This window comes from Eptatretus burgeri, chromosome 17 (genome assembly GCF_056783735.1).
Source record: "Eptatretus burgeri isolate ZD-2024b chromosome 17, Ebu_testis_v1, whole genome shotgun sequence".
In the NCBI taxonomy this organism is placed as follows: domain Eukaryota; kingdom Metazoa; phylum Chordata; class Myxini; order Myxiniformes; family Myxinidae; genus Eptatretus; species Eptatretus burgeri.
The window spans coordinates 13,121,077-13,141,076 of NC_140977.1; the positions used below are offsets into that span (position 1 = coordinate 13,121,077).

The 20,000-nt window shown below is 46.1% G+C and overlaps 1 protein-coding gene across 5 annotated transcripts in view; it reads left to right on the plus strand.

Annotated features, from left to right (window-relative positions):
• The first annotated feature begins 16,142 nt into the window (after positions 1 to 16,142).
• The window catches only part of TMEM164 (transmembrane protein 164), an 18,580-nt gene continuing 14,722 nt past the window's right edge, over positions 16,143 to 20,000 (plus strand). For 3 of the 5 annotated variants that reach the window (XR_015052856.1, XM_085862141.1, XM_085862143.1), the window contains exons 1-2: positions 16,143 to 16,295; positions 17,887 to 18,379. Coding sequence is in view for 4 of the 5 variants with exons in the window: in XM_085862141.1 (XP_085718267.1) it covers positions 17,948 to 18,379 (432 nt within the window). In the remaining variant the exon portion in view is untranslated. Of the gene's footprint in view, positions 16,308 to 17,886; positions 18,380 to 20,000 lie in introns of all 5 variants that reach the window. The other 2 variants (XM_085862144.1, XM_085862142.1) reach the window with 2 other exon arrangements.

Genomic DNA, 20,000 nt, shown 5'->3' on the forward strand with positions numbered 1-20,000 from the left:
AAACACATAATGGGGAAAAACACATCATCATGGAGGAAAAACATCATCATGGAGGAAAAACATATCATCATGGAGGAAAAACACTTCAGCATGGAGAAAAATACATCATCATGGAGGAAAAACATCATGGGGAAAAACACATCATCGTGGAGGAAAAACACATCACCATGGAGTAGAAACAAATCATCGTGGAGGAAAAACACATCATCGTGGAAGAAAAACACATCATCATGGAGGGAAAACATATCATCATGGAGGAAAAACATATCATCATGGAGGAAAAACACATCAGCATGGAGAAAAATACATCATCATGGGGAAAAACACATCATCATGGAGGAAAAAACATCATCATGGAGAAAAACACATCATCATGGAGAAAAACACATCATCATGGAGGAAAAACATAATCATGGGGAAAAACACATCATCATGGAGGAAAAACACATTATCATGGAGGAAAAACATAATCATGGGGAAAAACACATCATCATGGAGAAAAACATATCATCATGGAGGAAAAACCCATCACCATGTCGGAAAAACACATCAGCATGGAGAAAAACACATCATCATGGAGAAAAACACATCATCATGAAGAAAAACACATCATCATGGAGGAGAAACACATCATCATTGAGGAAAAACACATCATCATGGAGGAGAAACACATCATCATTGAGGAAAAACAAATCATCATGGAGAAAAACACATCATTATGGAGGAAAAACACATCACCATGGAGGAAAAACACATCATCATGGAGAAAAACACATCATGGAGGAAAAACACATCATCATGGAGGAAATACACATCATCATGGAGAAAAACACATGAACATGGAGGAAACACATCATCATGGAGTAAAAAGACATCACCGTGGAGAAAAATGTCATCATGGAGGAAAAACACATCATCATGGAGGAAAAACATATCATCATGGAGGAAAAACACATCATGGAGGAAAACCACATCAGCATGGAGAAAAATAAATCATCATGGAGGAAAAACAAATCATCGTGGAGGAAAAACACATCATCGTGGAGGAAAAACACATCATCATGGAGGAAAAACACATCATCATGGAGGAAAAACATATCATCATGGAGGAAAAACACATCAGTATGGAGAAAAATACATCATCATGGAGGAAAAATATCATGGGGAAAAACACATCATTGTGGAGGAAAAACACATCACCATGGAGGAGAAACAAATAATCGTGGAGGAAAAACACATCATCGTGGAGGAAAAACATAATCATGGAGGAAAAACACATCACCATGGAGGAAAAACATAAGCATGGAGAAAAATAAATCATCATGGAGGAAAAACAAATCATCGTGGAGGAAAAACACATCATCGTGGAGGAAAAACACATCATCATGGAGGAAAAACACATCATCATGGAGGAAAACACATCATGGGGAAAAACACATCATCATGGATGAAAAACACATCATCATGGAGGAAAAACATATCATCATGGAGGAAAAACACTTCAGCATGGTGGAAAAACACTTCAGCATGGAGAAAAATACATCATCATGGAGGAAAAACATCATGGGGAAAAACACATCATCGTGGAGGAAAAACACATCAACATGGAGGAGAAACAAATCATCGTGGAGGAAAAACACATCATCGTGGAGGAAAAACACATCATCATGGAGGAAAAACATATCATCATGGAGGAAAAACATATCATCATGGAGGAAAAACACATCAGCATGGAGAAAAATACATCATCATGGAGGAAAAACATCATCATGGGGAAAAACACATCATCATGGAGGAAAAAACATCATCATGGAGAAAAACACATCATCATGGAGAAAAACACATCATCATGGAGGAAAAACATAATCATGGGGAAAAACACATCATCATCGAGGAAAAACAAATCATCATGGAGAAAAACATATCATCATGGAGGAAAAACCCATCACCATGTCGGAAAAACACATCAGCATGGAGAAAAACACATCATCATGGAGGAAAAACCCATCACCATGTAGGAAAAACACATCAGCATGGACAAAAACACATCATCATGGAGAAAAACACATCATCATGGAGGAGAAACACATCATCATGGAGAAAAACACATCATCATGGAGGAGAAACACATCATCATTGAGGAAAAACACATCATCATGGAGGAGAAACACATCACCATTGAGGAAAAATACATCATCATGGAGAAAAACACATCATTATGGAGGAAAAACACATCACCATGGAGGAAAAACACATCATCATGGAGAAAAACACATCATGGAGAAAAACACATCATCATGGAGGAAAAACACATCATCATGGAGAAAAAACACATCATCATGGAGGAAAAACACATCATCATGGAGGAAAAATACATCATCATGGAGGAAAAACACATCAGCATGGTGAAAAACACATCATCATGGAGGAAAAACATCATCATGGAGGAAAAACACATCAGCATGGAGAAAATACATCATCATGGAGGAAAAACATCATCATGGGAAAAAACACATCATCATGGAGAAAAACACATCACCATGGAGGAAAAACACATCATCATGGAGAAAAACACATCATCATGGAGAAAAACACATCATCATGGAAGAGAAACACATCATAATTGAGGAAAAACACATCATCATGGAGAAAAACAAATCATCATGGAGGAAAACACATCATCATGGAGAAAAACACATCATCATGTAGAAAAACACATCATGGAGAAAAACACATCATCCTGGAGAAAAACACATCATCATGGAGGAAAAACACATCATCATGGAGAAAAACACATCATCATGGAGGAAAAACACATCACCATGGAGGAAAAATACATCAGCATGGAGAAAAACACATCATCATGGAGAAAAACATATCATGGAGAAAAACACATCTTGGAGAAAAACTCATCTTCATGGAGGAAAAACACATCATCATGGAGGAAAAGCACATCATCATGGAGAAAAACACATCATCATGGAAGAAACACATCATGGAGGAAAAACACGTCACCATGGAGGAGAAACACATCATCATGGAGTAAAAACACATCATCATGGAGGAAAAACACATCACCATGGAGGAAAAACACATCACCGTGGAGGAAACACATCATCATGGAGGAAAAACATCATCATGGAGAAAACACACATCATCATGGAGGGAACACATCACCATGGAGAAAACACACATCACCATGGAGAAAACACACATTACCATGGAGGAAAAACACATCATTAGAGAGGAAAAAACAATTCAACCTCATGGAGGAATAGCACCTTTCCGTGTGTGTGTGTGTGTGTGTGTGTGTGTGTGTGTGTGTGTGTGTGTGTGTGTGTGTGTGTGTGTGTGTGTGCGTGCGTGCGTGCGCGTGTGTGTATGTGTGAACATCTGAAAACCATCAGAAAACTCGAACAGCACTCGGTGCAGTTCCAACCTCTGCCAGGCTGAACAGTTTCCGTTTTGTATCCACTGATATGCTGGATCTACATCCGGACCCGAAACAAATATTTGATCAGATTGGTCTTGTCACTGACCCAACTCATGTTTTTTTTAGGCCCAATCTCAATGGTTCCCATCGTGCGCTGCCTTTTTGGCTGCTGGTTGCATCATTGGTTGGGGGCACAGGTATGCCGCTGATGCAGTGCCCCTACTACCAGTATACTGGTGCTCATTTCACCGACCTCAGAAGGATGACAGGCTGAGTCAACCCCCTGGTGTTAATTCAGTGGCCAACGGGACTCAAACTCAGGACCCTAGGGTCCCAAGCCACCACCCTAACCGCTAAGTCAACACCAGACTCTCTCAATGGTGAAGAATCAATTAAATTTCTTAACATAACCTCTAACCTCTTGACCAAAAAATTGTAATCACTTCATCTTTACATTGTTATACATGGAGTGCCTATAGACAGTCCACACCCCTTTCAAAATTTTCACCTTTTGTTGCCTTCTCGCCTGGAATTAAATTGCATTAAATTCGACTTTTTCCCCCTTTATTTACACATCGTAACCCACAACTTCCAAATGAAAAACAATTTCTACAAATGTCAGAAAGTTAATTAAAAATACAAAACTAGAATATCTTGGTTGGATAAGTGTCCACCCCTCTTATAATAGGAATTGTAAATTATGTCAGGTGTCACCAACCACCTTCAAAATCACACACCAAGTTAATTGGCCCCCACGTGTGTTAAATTCTCGTGATTCTGATTATTTCAGAATAAAATCAGCTGCTCCTGGAGGTTTCCTCTGCCGGGTAGTGCATGTCACAGCAAAGACTCAACCATGAGCACCAAGGAGTTTGCAAAAGACCTCTGGGATAAAGTTGTGGAAAGGTACAGATCAGGGGATGGGTTTAAAATATTTCAAAGGCCTTGAATATCCCTTGCAGCACAGTCAAGACGATCATTAAGAAGTGGAAGGTGTGTGGTACCACCAAGACCCTGCCTCGATCAGGCCATCACTCCAAAACTGGATGACCAATCTAGGAGGAGACTGATCAGAGAGGCCACCAAGAGGCCAATGGCAACATTGAAACAGCTACAGGCCTTTATGGTAAAGACTGGTCACTGTGTGCATGGGACAACAATATCCCAAGCACTCCACAAGTCTGGCCTGCGTGGCAAGAAGGAAGCCATTACCGAGAAAATCCCACCTTGAGTCCTATTTGAGGTGGCAACAAAACACTCCAGAGATTCTGAAGCCACGTGGCAAAAAGTTTTATGGTCTCACGAAACCAAGATGGAACTTTTGGGCCTAAATGCAAAACATTATGTTTCCCAAAGAACACCATCCCCACTGCGAATCATGGTGGTGGCAGCATTATGTTATGGGGATGTTTCTCATCAGCAGGGACTGGGGCACTTGTCAGGATAGAAGGGAAAATGGATCGAGCAAAATACAGAAAAATCCCAGAGGAAAACCTGCTGCCCTCTGCAAGAAAACTGAAATTGGGACGGAAGTTCACCTTTCATCAAGACAACAACCTGAAGCACACAACCAGAACTACACTGGAGTGGCTCGGGAACAGGAAGATGAATGCCCTTGAGTGGCCCAGTCAGAGGCCCGACCTAAATCCAATTGAAAATTTGTGGCATGACTTGAAGACTGCTGTCCATCAACACTCCCCACACAACTTTACTGAGCCTGAACAGTTTTGTACAGAAGAATGGGCGAATATTGCCTAATGAAGGTGTACAGAGTTGGTAGAGATCTATCCCAACAGATTCACAGGTGTAATTGCTGATAAAGGTGCTTCCACCAAGTATTAACTCGGGGGGGGGGGGGGGGTGGACACTTATACAACCAAGATATTCTAGTTTTGTATTTTTAATTAATTTTCTGAAATGTGTACAATTTATTTTTCACTTGGAAGTTGTGAAACTCATGTCGTTGCATGCAAAACACAAGAAGAACACAAAGAAAATTGAAAACGCACTCCATGGGAGTAGCTCCTGTGCAGCAGTCCTCCTCAAGGCAGCTCACCGGATGACGGGATTGGGGCAAAGCCTTCGGGACCCCCACTCTTTGATGATAGGAGGAAAAACATGGGGTAATCTCCCTGAGTTGGATTACTGTAGTGTGTGTCGGGGTGGTGCTAAAGTGTCGTCCACCAGACAGCAGTCTCCTTGGGTTAACTTGAGACACTCCCTTCGGGTGGGTGCCTGGAAGGTCCTATCCCGAAGAGATGATGATCACCTATCTCTGTTATCAACTGACCTCAAGCGTTTGAACATCGGTATTGCAGCCCTCTCTGAGGTTCATGGTGGCAGATTGTAGCAAGATCACGGCAGGTGGTTACACCTACTATTGGTCGGGTCGCTCTGGTGGTTACCATGCCCAAAGAGTTGCTGTAGCTGTGTCCAATAAGCTCACTCCAATGATAATTGAGGTAACACCGGTCAACGAGTGTATTATGAGATGAAAGATTCATCACTCCTTGTGTGGGTGTCGTTTCCCTGGTCTCTGAAGATGCTCCAACTGAGGCGAGTGATCTCACCGTGAAGGATGTATTCTATGCCACACTTGAGTCTGCAGTTGATCAGTGTCCCAGTCGAGATACTCTTTTAGTCTTGGGGAATTTCAATGCATTGACTGGAACTGAAAGGGATGGTTATGAGACATGTGTTAGTCCCCATGGGTCTGGAACTGTGAACCAGAATAGCACTGTTTCTTGACTTTGCATGAAGTCATGGACTTAGGGTGGCTGGTTCATGGGTTCAGTGCACACAGGCTCATCGCTGGACTTGGTGTTCCAATGCTGGTGGTGTGGCACAGGAGATTCACCATGTGCTCGTTGATGGTCGCTGGAGGATGATCCATGACTGCAGGGTCGACCAAGATTGCTCAGTTCCTCAATCCTGACCACAGGCTTGTGGTAGCAACTCTGAAGTTGCAGATTAAATCTGTGAGAATGGTACCATCCGAGCCTGGGCTGGATGTTGGCAAACTCAAGGATGATAGGGTAGCTGAGGAGTTTGCGAACAGGCTGAGTGGGGATTTTGGTGGTCTGAGTGCTTTGGAGAATCCTGAAGAGTTGTGGAGTGCCTTCAAGACCACCATCCTTGATGTTGTTGTTGGAGGTCTTGGAACTCATCGGAGGGAGAAGAAGAATTTTGTCTCTCAAGGGACACTGCATACCATTGACCAGAGTCGCAGGGCCAGGCTTAATGGCAGAGCTGAGCTGTTCAGGGAGTTGAATAAAACTGGATGTGCATTGAGGGTGGACAAAGAGACCTATGTGTGAGGAATCTGTGAGGGGGAACAGCATCACCTGGAGTCAGGTGATTCTCGTCCTGCTTACAGGGGAATTCGCGCATTGCGTTCATCCAAGCCCATCCCTTGGTGTACTGCAGTTAGAGCGGAGGGTTGTGGGCTCTTGACAGAGGAGTCCGAAATGAAGGCCCGCTGGGCCGGTTACTTTGAGCGACTGCACCTGGGTGATCCATCAGCTGTTAAGTTGGATGTCAGGGGTGTTACTATCTCTATTGTTGATCCACCTTCATTTGTGGAAACACGGGCTGTGATGAACTGTTTGAAATGGGGTAAAGCTCCTTGGATCTGTGGTGTCCATACTGAAATTCTCAAGGCTGGTGTAAATGCAGCACTCATGTCGTTGCCTGCAGTTCTGTGCTCTGCTTGGAACACAGGCATCATGCCAACTGACTGGAAGAGGGGCCTTGTTGTCCCTCTCTGGAAAGGGAAGGGTGATCGCCAAGACCGCAAGAACTACGAGGGTTGACGCTGCTCTCAGTGCCAAGCAAGTTCTTTGCTCGGATAATTCTTGATAGTGTGCACCACCATCTGCTTGAGCACCAGCGTCCAGAGCAGTCAGGCTTTACACCAAATAGGTCAACGTTTGACCGTATCCTTGCCCTTTGGGTCCACACCAAACACAGACGAGATTTTCGACAGGGGCTGCTTGAAGCCCACGTTGATCTCTGCAAAGTGTTCGATTCAGTGAATCAGGATGCCCTCTCTGGAGGATTCTTGGTCTTTGTGGAGTGCCACCTAAACTGATCAAACTGATGTCTGAACAATACTTTGGTATTGAGAGTGCTGTGAGATGTGGTGATACCATCTCCCACTTAGATTTCAGTTGTTGCTGGTGTTCATCAGGGGTGTGTACTGGCCCCTACCCTTTTCAGTGCTTGAATGGACTGGATTCTGGGGAAGATGTCTGAGAGATCAAGCTGCAGTGCATTGTTTGGGAATGTCAAGATCTCTGACCTTGATTTTGTAGATGATGCAGTCGTCTTTGCGGAGACTCTGGATATCCTTTTGGGGGCCCTGGAGGTGTTGAATTAGGAGTCGGAGCTGCTGGGATTACGGGTTTGCTGGGTCAAAACTAAGATCCAGGCTTTCAATGACATCTTGGATGCTGCTATCTTGTCTGTACCTGTTTGTAGTGAGGATGTTGAGGTTACGGAGAGATTCACTTACCTTGGCAGTGATATTCTTGTCTCTGCTGGCTGTGAGCCAGAGGTAAATAAACGTCTGGGTCAGGCCTGGGGAGTCATGGATTCACTGGATCATGGGGTGTGGTGCTGTCGGTACCTGTGCAGGAGGACGAAGTCCGAGTCTTCAGGTCCTTGGTGCTACCATTCTTTCTCTGTTGATGTGAGACTTGGACTCTGTCCAGGGATCTGAGATGGAGACTTGTTTTCTTTGGTACCATGTTTCTTCGGAGAATCTTTGGCTATCATTGGTCAGACTTTGTGTCCAACGAGCAGTTGCTGAGAGAGACTCAAATGAGATTTGTTACTTGCATAGTCCGTGAGCATCAGCTGCGGCTGTATGGACATGTGGCTCGTTTTCCTGACGCTGATCCTGCTCACCAGATCCTTTCAGCGAGGGAGCCTCATAAGTGGAGGAGGCCAATGGGCCGACCTCGTGCCTCGAGGTTGCAGCAGTTTTATCGGCATCTCAAGGAGATGGGGATGGCGTCGGCATCTGCCTGGGGGATGGCCAGATGGAGGCCCCTGGAGTCCCAGTGGAAAGTGGACGCAGCGACGCACTGCTCCGGTGCATGCTCCCATACCTGACCTGGCCTGACTTGGAAGTTGTGGGTGACGATGTGTTAATAAAGGTGGAAAAAGTCTGATTTAAGGCAATTTAATTCCTGGCTATAAGGCAACAAAAGATGAAAATTTTGAAAGGGGGTGTCGACTTTCTATAAGCACTGTACTTTTTTCTGTTGTTTTTTTTTGTATACATTGTTCAGGCTCGTATGAGAGCGAAAAGTACTTGCACCAAATTTGATTGAAATCCCTTTAGATGTTCTCAAGTGTCACATTTTTACCTGGCATGACCTCTGACCTTTACCCTCGTCATACCAAAATGTAATCGGTTCATCTTTGCATCATAATATATACCCCTACCAAGTTTGATCAAAATCCCATCACTGGTTCACAATTTAGCACGGTAACAGAAATTTTTCCTAACAGGACCTCTTGACCCCATAATCGAATCAATTCATCTTTACATCATTATGTTTCATCGTACTGCACCAAGTTTGACTTCGATTCCTTCAGCTGTTCTTGCCAAGTGGGACTCTTCTCTTTGTCACGTGGAATATTTCGCTATGCTAACAACCAAAATGAGCCGAACCTAAAAAAAAAATCCAGAAAAAACTAGAAGGGCGCTGGGTCGAGTGCATACTTCCGCTACATAATGTCTGATCCACGAGAACATAATGAATTCATTCCATTTTGTGCCCTCTTCGATTACTACTGAGGCAATTTACAAATGGGGGGCCTTTTGATTATGGCTGGTGACCTTCAAGTGTTACTGCAGAAGGCCCTCAGACAGATGTTTGGGGTCAAGGGGTTATAATGAGGTATATAGGATCTGCATGGTCTTAAAAGGTTTTTGGGATGTAAAGGGTCTTCAGGGTCTAAAAAGGTCCTCGGGTTACAATGGGTCTCAAGGGTCTTAAAAGTTGAAAGGGTCAAGAGGGTTTTCGGGGTTGAAAGGCTCTTGGGGTTATAAATGGTCTTATGGGTCTTAATTGGTCTTATAGGGTCTTGAGAGTGGTATGGGTGTCAAGGGTTTTAAGCGTATTAGGGGTCTTCAAGGGTGTTCGGGGTGTAAAGGGTCTTTGGCTTATGAAGGGTCTTTTGGAGTCTAAAGGGTCTTTGGGTTCTTATTGGTCTTTGGGGATTGAAGGGTTTAGGGGTTTTAAGGGTCTTCAGTGTCTTAGGGTTATAAAGGTCCCTGGGTGTCTTAAAGGGTCTTGGGGGGTCATAAGGGTCTTCAGGATTTTAAAGTTGTCAGTGGCAGTCCCAAAAGACTGACCTTGGAGTCAGGTCAGTGTTTTGGGACTGCCACTGGTAACATGTAATCCAGTACTACCTGCCGCATGGTCGGGTTGTCGGTGACGAAACTGACACCCCTCACTGACTCTGCTAGTGGGGAGGGTGACCGTGACACCCTGCCAGGACTAAAAACAATACCTGACAAAGGACAGATGAGCACCCTTTGGGAGCCAACTGCCATCCAGTAAAACACCCAATGGGGATAGGAAAATTTATGTTTCCACCTGGCCTTGTGACCCCCTCCAGCACAGTGGTCCTGTGAAGAGGTTTCCTTGTTTAGGACTATATGAAGGTTTTGCTAGTTTTTCCTCTTCTTTTTTTCTGTAGCCCTTTACATTTAGTGGCTCGCAGCCTTGTTTCGGGCAAATTTCAATGAAAAATGTATATTTTTAAAATAAGGTATTTGGGGTCGTAAACGGTCTTAGGGGTTTTAGTCAAGGGGTGTGTCTAGAGTCTTATGGTTATAAAAGGTTTCAAGGGCCTTAGGGGTATTATGGATCTTCAGGGTATTGGAATCTTGAGGATCTTGGGGGGGGGGGGGTTTCATGGTCTTGGTGGTATTAAAGGTCTTGGGGGTCATAAGGGTCTTAGGGGGTGTTGTGGGTCTTCAGGGTCTTAAGGTTCTAAGCAGTTTTAGGGTATTAAGGGGTCTTCGGGTGTCTATGGGTCTCAAGGTATAGAGAGGGCTGTAACTGGCATGCACACATGCACACACAGACAGACGCACGGCTCCTTTTTGGTACATACTGTATAGACTAGTCCAGGGGTGTGTTCAGTTACCGAGCGCTTGCCAAGCCAGTCGTTCCGTATCAACAGTTTCAAATGGAGTGTTTACTTGAGTGTTCAAGGCACTTGGCGAGCGCTCTGCAACCCAATTGCAAATGGAACACTCCCCGGGTTGGGTATATAACAAGGCCGAGATGATTCGATTTTGGTGACGATCCGGACGGATCTATATCCTAGAATTCTTTCAGTGATTCTTCACCGTTGAGAGACGCGGTCAGAAACAATATACGGCATGATATCTCAACAAGTTGTGGACGAATTCGGACAAAACTTGGTGGATGGGTTGGGAAGAGTCCATGGGTCTAAACCACGTGTTCCTGGGAAATAGTCCTTGCTTTAGTTGGTGGATGTCAAAGATCCCACGGTGTCCTTCGTGAAGTACAAATTAGCCTAATTATAAATTAAATGAGCAAATTGAAGGAGTACTGCTCTCCCCTCTGGCTTGTCACCCCTGCTTCACATCTTGCGCTTCTTGATTCCGTGGGAAGCAAGACCTTCAACATCATTGGGATCTCCCGCGAAGAAGCTGAGTGTCTCGGCCTGTTACTCTCACATTGCAGGCAGCTCGGTGGCATCTCTGTATTCTCTTCCACCACCTCCTTCATGGTCTTGCACCCTCTGCCCGCTTTTTGTTGTGGTTCCATCCCTTCCAGGTTTCTTCATGGTGTAAACAATCAGCCATAACCATCTTGTTAAACTCCCCAAACCCAGGCTCACCTGCACTCAATTTGTTCCTCTTTTCTGTCACCTGTGGAATCAACTTCCCCAGTCTGTTCAGTCCCATTGTTCCCTCCAGGGCTTCAAGACGGCTGTTCACCTCGACCTCAGGTCATCCCCCATCCATACTCATGATCTCTTGAACCCCAAAATGACCCCATCGCCAAGTACTCCCTTTCTCCAGGTTGTTTTGATTCCCCAACCCCTTTCCCCGATCTCCTTGTTTGTTGTCGGTTGCTTTGTTCCTTTTCTGTTTGAGCCCACCTTCCTCTTCTTGCTGTGTTTCATTCATCTTGTGTGCAGCTTGTTCACCCCCATTCCCTTTGATCTCACTCTCACTTCCACTCTGTTGTTGGTGTTTCCACCTCTCCAATTTTCGTACCTTCCATTCTGCTCGAGCTCTTCCATGAGCCTCGATCATGTATACAGAAACATAGGAACAACACCCCTGGGTGCTCACCCGGTAGCGGCTGGATAAGATCACCAGGGAACCACTGGTAGGTGTGTGGATGACCCACAAAATATGTAACGGAGAAGAAAGTAAATACCGATGGATTTTTTTTTTAACGTCCTCAACAAACTTTGGTTCATCATGGGTGATGAAGGTCGTGGTCAAATTTCACTAAAATCTTATGTGTAGTTTCAAAGAAGTTGAAAGTATTTGTGGACGGACTGACTGACTGATGGACGGATGGAGTGACGGACTGACGGACTGACTGACGAACTGGCTGACTGACCACCTGACGATGCGCCATTCCATAAGCCTCCTGGAATGACGTTCTCGATGAGAAAAAAGAAGTGATGCATATATATTATGAAGAAGAAGAAGAAGCGTGGATGATAAATCTGAAGTATCTGCCCGGAAAGAGCGAAGCTGAAGCTTGGTGAGTAAAATATATCGATTAATAGTACAGGCAAAATGTCGGATGACCTCACACAAATTGCAACAAAAGCAAACTCAACAGATTTTGATTCCTGGATATGTCCTCAGTGACAGAAAAAAGGTCCTAAGGGATCTTCCGGGGGGGGGGGGGGAAAGTCCTGAAATCATGTAAATCCAATATGGCCGCCACCCGGCTTCGGGGAAAATGAGAAAATTGTAAAGATTGATATTTTAATATGTAAATATGTTTTTCTGCATTCTAATTGTTTCTACTTATGGTCAGTATATCGATATACAAGAATGATTATAAAAAAAGTGAAATGTATTGAGGGTAAAATAAAAAATTATAGCTTTTTTTCCCGAAAATTTTTTTTTTTACCTAATACTGATTTTGGCTCCTGGACCAAAAAAAAATAAGAAACGTTGAAGACACAAGAAGAAATCAAGTCTATGGGTGTCCAGGGTGTCAGTTGACTATGGCAATACAATATAATTATGTAAATAATTGAAACATGACAAAATTCACAATTCCACTCGGGGCAATCACATCTGCCTGACAAAGGTTTCGAAATGAAAATGAAAATTCGCATTAAACTCAGAAACATCATCCATTATAAACTTACTATACATGTTGAGAAAAATCAAGCGTATTAAAGTTAAAACTCGACAATGTCGTCATCATCCTCGTCATTGTCACATGGAGTGTTTGTGCAGCCAGAGCCCCTGCAGTTTCCACAAGCTTGAGTACACTCAATGTTGTGCTTCTTGCATGTGCATCTCATGGTACTACATTCAGCCTGGCAGTTGCACCTAATGACACGTAACATCTTTTCAGGAGCTGGAGCTATTGATGTCTGAAGTGGCACAAAACCCTCGTCACACTTCTGCCAACCCCAGTCTGTCAGAAGAAGTTCATCTGCACATCCCTTCCGTTCTTGGACTTGCAGATACACGCGCAGGCTGTGATACTTTGCTGCTTCTGATGTTGGTGGTAACGTCTGTGGTTGCACGTGAGAGGAGCTCGAAGCCACCTTGTCCCAGTACCGCTGATACCGGAGGGTGTCCAGGGTGTCAGTTGACTTTCCGTTGTAGATTATCACCAATGTTTTTTCTCCTGCATCTGCCACATCACATACGGAAGCTGGATATGTATCAAAAACCTTGGCCTGCTCACGGAATGTGTTGTTTGCTTCGAACTTTTTGAGGGAAGCTCCCTTTCCAATCCCATGAAGACGAGATGTCGTGTCGCACCCAAGAACTGCATGTAGAAACAGTGTGTGCTTGCATATGTCTGTACCAATCATTTTCTTTGTAGCCTTGATGTTCCAGATGTGAGACTTCTTCGTGTTCTTCTTTGGCTCGGGACAAAAGAAGAGGTCATGGGATTCTAAGCTTGCATGGTAGCATAGGAGGACGAGGAGGTCTGTGTCATCACCAACTAACACAGTGTTGGTGACAGTAGCAGACTGCACGGCCTTCAGTACAATCAGGAGATCAGCATCCCCTGAGGCATGGTGTGTCTCACAGTTCTTCTTCTGAAGCTCTTCACTCAACATAAAAATGAATCGCTGTTTATTCTGCCTATTGGCAAGAAACTGTTCCTTCTTCATTGTGAGACGCATGTCAGCTGTAAATGTCACAGTCGTGACAGCATTCCCTTTAGACCGTCTCTGGTGTGTCATGTCCTTCGTGTTGGTACGCTCATAACCATCAAACATGACTATGGCATCTCCGTACTTCTTCGTTACATAATCAGTGTACTGCTGGCATATGTCTCTGTATGTAGATCCACGAAACCATAGAATGCGTTGAACAAGTGCCCCGCCATCCAAAACATACTGTTGCCCATCATTGGGGATATTGGCTGGGACATCGGATCCAAGAAGATCCCAGATGGCATCAGCAAAGACTGGCTTGTGTGCTTCTCGGAGCTGAAGAGAGGAATCAAAGAGGGCTGGTGGATAACTGCACAGTTCATATTTGAAGGCCAACTCCAGTTCTTCTGCTGTCTGTGCAACAGTGATCAGTCTCTGGAAGAGGAGTTGTGGGTCAACCTGGACTTGCTCTCCATCAATCTTGACAGATGACTTCATGCCGAGGGTGACAACTTGGTCTTTCCTCTTAAATGTGTACTCGGCAGGTGTTTTCCCATCCATAGATTTCAATATTTTGGCTCCTACAGCATGTGCTGTATCGACGTTGATGGTGGGGTGTGCATGAACTCCAGTGGCAATGTTCCTCAGACGTGGATCACTACTGGGCGGATTCCGTTCCTGTAAATACTGAAGAGCTTCTTCTGCTCTCCAGTGTTGTAGTTCACACCTGTGAGCTCCTGCATTGCCTGGTTTATTTCTGCACAGGCAGGCATTGATAGTAGCCATACCAGCCGTTGTTGCCCTGTCATTCCTCGCCCTCGTGTGAGCCCCCCGCTGGTCTTCAAACTTCTCATCAGAACTTGTTCGATGATCAGGTCAGATGAAAGACCTGCCCACAGGCGATCTCTTCGTCGAACCACATGGAACCCCTCATCAAAACGTTGTTGGACATTGGGATGTTGAGTTTTGAGGTTAGACATCTGCTGCAGGTACACCCTCACAGATTTGGCATACAGGTTGTGGCCCGAGGCTGCCAGGTAAGGCAGCATTTCCTGGATGGCCTGTAGATGTAGTGCCCAGTTCCCAGTGCGCTCTGCCCGGATGTATGTATTTGCGTAGAATGTCTAGCATGTCCATATACTGAACCCAGAGCGCTGAAATTCTAGAAGATATCTTTGCAGACTCGGCATGCTTCCAAAGGTGGTCTTTGATTCGTTTCAAGACGTCAGACTTGCATACTTCTTCCACAGACAGTGTCCCAGCCATCAGCTTCTCATAGAGGGTACAAGCTTCGTTGAAGTCTGGATTATTGCTTAGATCTGTATGCTGGTCATGTCGCGGCCTTGCAGCTGCTTCGGCTAAGTCCGGATCTTCATTCCCATTGCCGTCTGATGTTTCAGGTAGGCATGGTAGAGGCGCATTGAGCACATTTGTCAGCAGCAAGGCATTGAGGGCTGCATCAACAATTAGGTGTGCGCGAACTGCGCGGGCAATGGCCTTGCTACTAAACATATGAATCACTGCATTGGGGGCATATATCAACTCCATCAGTTCTTGAAGCCCGGATGACACCATCAGGAGTCCGATACATCCGAGGAAACTCATCTCTGCGTGGAAGCCGCCCAAGTGTAGGACAATCCCTTTCAATTTTTTAGGGAAAAAATATTGACATTTTTGGACAAAAAAGCTATAATTTTTTATTTTACCCTCAATACATTTCACTTTTTTATAATTATTCTTGTATATCGATATACTGACCATAAGTAGAAACAATTAGAATGCAGAAAAACATATATTTACTTATTAAAATATCAATCTTTACAATTTTCACATTTTCCCCGAAGCCGGTGGCGGCCATATTGGATTTACATGATTTCAGGACTTCCCCCCCCCCGGAGGATCCCTTAGGACTTTTTTTCTGTCACTGAGGACATATCCAGGAACCAAAATCTGTTGAGTTTGCTTTTGTTTGCAATTTGTGTGACGTTGAACAAATATTTCTGCTAAAATGCCTGTACTATAAAGGAAGAACCAGGTACAGAATGCGCATTTAAATAGGTTCGCTTTGGTGGTTTAAAAAAAAATAAATTCCAACAACCTGTGGAAGATCGACAAGGCTCGCCAAAAGGGTGAAAATAAGAAAATATAATCAAAATATCCTGTCCTCCATTTGTTGATTTTTGCATTGTACCGACTGTCTTCCTCCTCGTATCGGATCCTCCTTCGAATCGCCACCGGCCTTCCTTTCTCAACACATCCCGTTTTCGCCATCTTACTTTTTCTGCCTCCTCCGTTGTCAAGGCGACTGTTTCGTTCTCTCCCACGCCCCGCCCTCGACCTTCAATCTTCTTCTTCTTCCTCGTTATGAAAGCGCTGCCGTGTCGCTCGCTCCCTGTTCGCGTGTCCGTGAGCGTCGTGCTGTGGAGTGGTCTGGGGAAGAGGGGGCGGCGGCGGCGGCGGCTCGGAGAGTTCGCCAAAAGCGATCGGGAAAGCAGTGAGTGAGGAAGTGAGTGTCTGAGGAATTGAACGAGTGAATGGAGGGGAAAGCTGAGGTTGAGTGCAATTATAAACGAAGCAACAGGAGAGGAATAAGTAAGAAGAGAGGAAGGAGGGACAGAGACCGAATGTGGGGAAGAGGAGAAGAGAAGAGAAGTTTGGAGAGGTGGGGGGGGGGGAAGACTGGGAGAGAAATCGAAAGGAATTGGGGAGGGGCAGAGGAGACAGAAGAAGAGGGGGAAGTGTTTGGGTATGGGGGAGAGAAAGCAAAAGATGAGAAAGGGGGAGGTGAAGAGCAGACGAGGGGGGAGAGAACGAGCAGGGGAGGGGAGGGAGGGGGAGGGGCAGAGCAGACGAGGGGGAGAGAACGAGCAAGGGAGGGGAGGGGGAGCATGGGAGGGGAGGGGGAGAGAGAGTGAGCAAGTGAGGGAGGGGGAGCAAGGGAGGGAGGGGGAGAGAGTGAGCAAGGGAGGGAGGGGAGAAAGGGAGGGGAAGGGGGAGAGAGTGAGCAAGGGAGGGGAAGGGGGAGAGAGTGAGCAAGGGAGGGGAAGGGGGAGAGAGTGAGCAAGGGAGGGGAAGGGTGGAGAGAGTGAGCAAGGGAGGGGAAGGGGGAGAGAGTGAGCAAGAGAGGGAGAGAAAGCAAGGGAGGGGAGGAGGGGGAGCGAGCAAGGGGGAGGGGGAGGGGGAGCGACCAAGGGAGGGGATGGAGCGAGAAAGGGGGAGGGGAGGGGAGTGGGGGGAGAGAGAGAGAGAGAGAGAGAGAGAGAGAGAGAGAGAGAGAGAGAGAGAGAGAGAGAGAGAGAGAGAGAGAGAGAGAGAGAGAGAGAGAGAGAGAGAGAGAGAGAGAGAGAGAGAGAGAGAGAGAGAGAGAGAGAGAGAGAGAGAGAGAGAGAGAGAGAGAGAGAGAGAGAGAGAGAGAGAGAGAGAGAGAGAGAGAGAGAGAGAGAGAGAGAGAGAGAGAGAGAGAGAGAGAGAGAGAGAGAGAGAGAGAGAGAAAGAGAGAGAAAGAGAGAGAAAGAGAGAGAAAGAGAGAGAAAGAGAGAGAAAGAGAGAGAGAGAGAGAGAGAGAGAGAGAGAGAGAGAGAGAGAGAGAGAGAGAGAGAGAGAGAGAGAGAGAGAGAGAGAGAGAGAGAGAGAGAGAGAGAGAGAGAGAGAGAGAGAGGGAGAGAAAGAGAGAGAGAGAGAGAGAGAGAGAGAGCGAGAGAGAGCGAGAGAGAGAGAGAGAGAGTGAGAGAGAGCGAGAGAGAGAGAGAGAGAGTGAGAGAGAGCGAGAGAGAGAGAGAGAGAGAGAGAGAGAATGGGGAAGCCCTATGCCTTATGTCAGGGGAGTGGGGAAGAAAAAGCGAAAGAAAGGGGGGAGGGGAGGGGCAGAGGAGATAGAAGTGGGGGGGGGTGGAGAGATCGAGAGGAATGAGGGAAGGAGGAAGGGTGGAGAGAAGGGGATAGATAGAGATTATAGATTTGTGATTGGAACATGCTCACTGTCCTGTAATCCTCCCCCCCCCCCATTTTTGTCTATCCTCCAACATTGTTCATGTGAAAATCTCTTTGTCCATCTGTCCCACTCCCCCTTTTGTCTCTTATCTCAGCGTATTCTGATGCCACCGGTTGCTTTGGGCGTCAGAGGGAACGCTGGAGATCCACTGGACGATGGACGGATCCTGTGGGACTCGATGCTCTGCCGACCCCAATGTTCGTAGTTCTGTGGCTTCGGCTCCAGCATCTTGCCTGGAACATTTTCTGGACCTGGCTTACGGGGGTGTGGACCACACGTTGCCAGGGAACGGTGGAGCCCCCTGCGTGGCCTTTCTAAGCCTGGGACAAAGAGCCGCGGAAAGCGTCCTGATGGTGGGCGTTTCGCTCATCGAGATGTGGTTCGCGTGGAAGGGTCTTCGTGGCCAGCTGGCGAACTTGGTCCCACGGACTACTTCTTCGGTGGCGCCTGTAGGTGAACCGAAGGTCGTGCGCACTCTGCTCCTCTGTCTCTTATCACTGACCTTTGGCATGGAGATGGGATACAAATTCTCAACACGTACTCTGATATACCTGCTCAACCCATGTCACGTGGTCACCGTCATGCAGGTGAAAAGGGGGTTGTTGCTGAACTCAGTTGTGGGTGGAAATGTTTGTTGAGGGTTTCTGCTACAGGTGATAGTTAAAAGAAAATGGAGTTCCAGTGGTCCACAAATATATACTGTCTGTGGGTTGGGGGGAGGGGCAGTGGGGGTGGAAAGGGGGGGCTACTGTTCGACCCAGCGTGTTGTGTTAATATATTGTGATCTCTATTTTGATGGATTGGGATCTCCCTGGTTTGAGTTACACTATATTTAGCGAGGTAAACACGGATCATTTGCTTGAGCTCCTTATATCGGTACACGTAATGTGGGGGGCGGGGGAGGTGGGGGAGAAGAAGTGCCATGTTACGAGCTTTTCCGAATCTCTGCTCTGCAAAATGTGGGTTGAAAGGCAGGTCTTCATGGGTCAGGTCGTTGGCGTCCCTCGTAAACACCTGCAAGTTTGAATTGGACTCTGAGAGCAGATTTAAAGATGCACCCATAAGAACTTGGGGCAAAACAGCTCGGCAGGGGCGACGACAATCTCATCTCCCGACAGGATAAAATGTCCTTAATGGGAAGGCAATCGGGGATTGCAGGTTCGTCCAATCGATGCGATGAAGTCTGGAGGAGCATCGATTGCTCTTGGGAGAGGAAGAAGCAATCTGGCATGGTTTTGCATCCCAGCTTGTCCTGTCAGAGTTGGTAGTCTCGTAGGACACAGCGAAGAGCGCTTTTAGAACTCGCCGGCTTTTTATCATAATAGATCACGAGGCGGGCACACAGAGAATTGAAGATCTTGCCCGGTTAGGTCCCGCTCCTTGTGTCTCGTCCCTACGAGCTGTACTTCTGCGCGACGTTTTCAGGTACCACATCACTAGAACGGCACTCGGTAGAGCGCATACCTTCACCAGGCTGAACAGTTTGTTTTGTATCCCACTAAAGGCTGCGTGTGCATTCGGACCTGTACCAAAATCGAATCGGCTTGTTCTCCTCGCCTACCCAACACATCCACCGAGTTTTTGGTCCCAATCCGTCCACAACTTGTTGCGACATCGTGCTAGATATTGTTTTATACCCCTGTCTTTGAATGTTGAAGAATCACCGAAAAAGTCTCGGATCCGGATCTTCACCAAAATCGAATCGATACGTCCTGGTCACACACCCAACCTGTTCACCAGATTTTGTCCGAGTCAGTCCACAACGTTTTGAGATGTCCTGCTTGCAGACAGACAAACAGACAGGGGTGAAAACTTGATCTCTGTCTTCCGTTGGTGGCGGAGGTAAAGATCTTGCACGGTCCCGCTACTTCGAGCTAGTTCCTCCAAGCTGACCTTTTGCACTACATTTGCGTGACTATCGATACTGGACGTAGATTTGCTTGCGGGGCCGTTGCTAACCCCGACGTGCCTCGACGTTCTGCAAAAGCGTTGGTTAAAAATCCCATCCTCGTTTCATCAAGATGGCAAACCTATGCTCTCTCCCAGCACATGGGAATGCTGTAGCCTATACCGGTGGTATTTATGAAGATTCATGAAGGAAGTTGGTGGGGAATAGGAGGTAAGAGGAGGTGGGGTGGTACCCGAATGCACCCTGAGAGAGGCAGCGCGCCACACGTCCTGAGAGCTAGCATGATGTCCATCACGTCA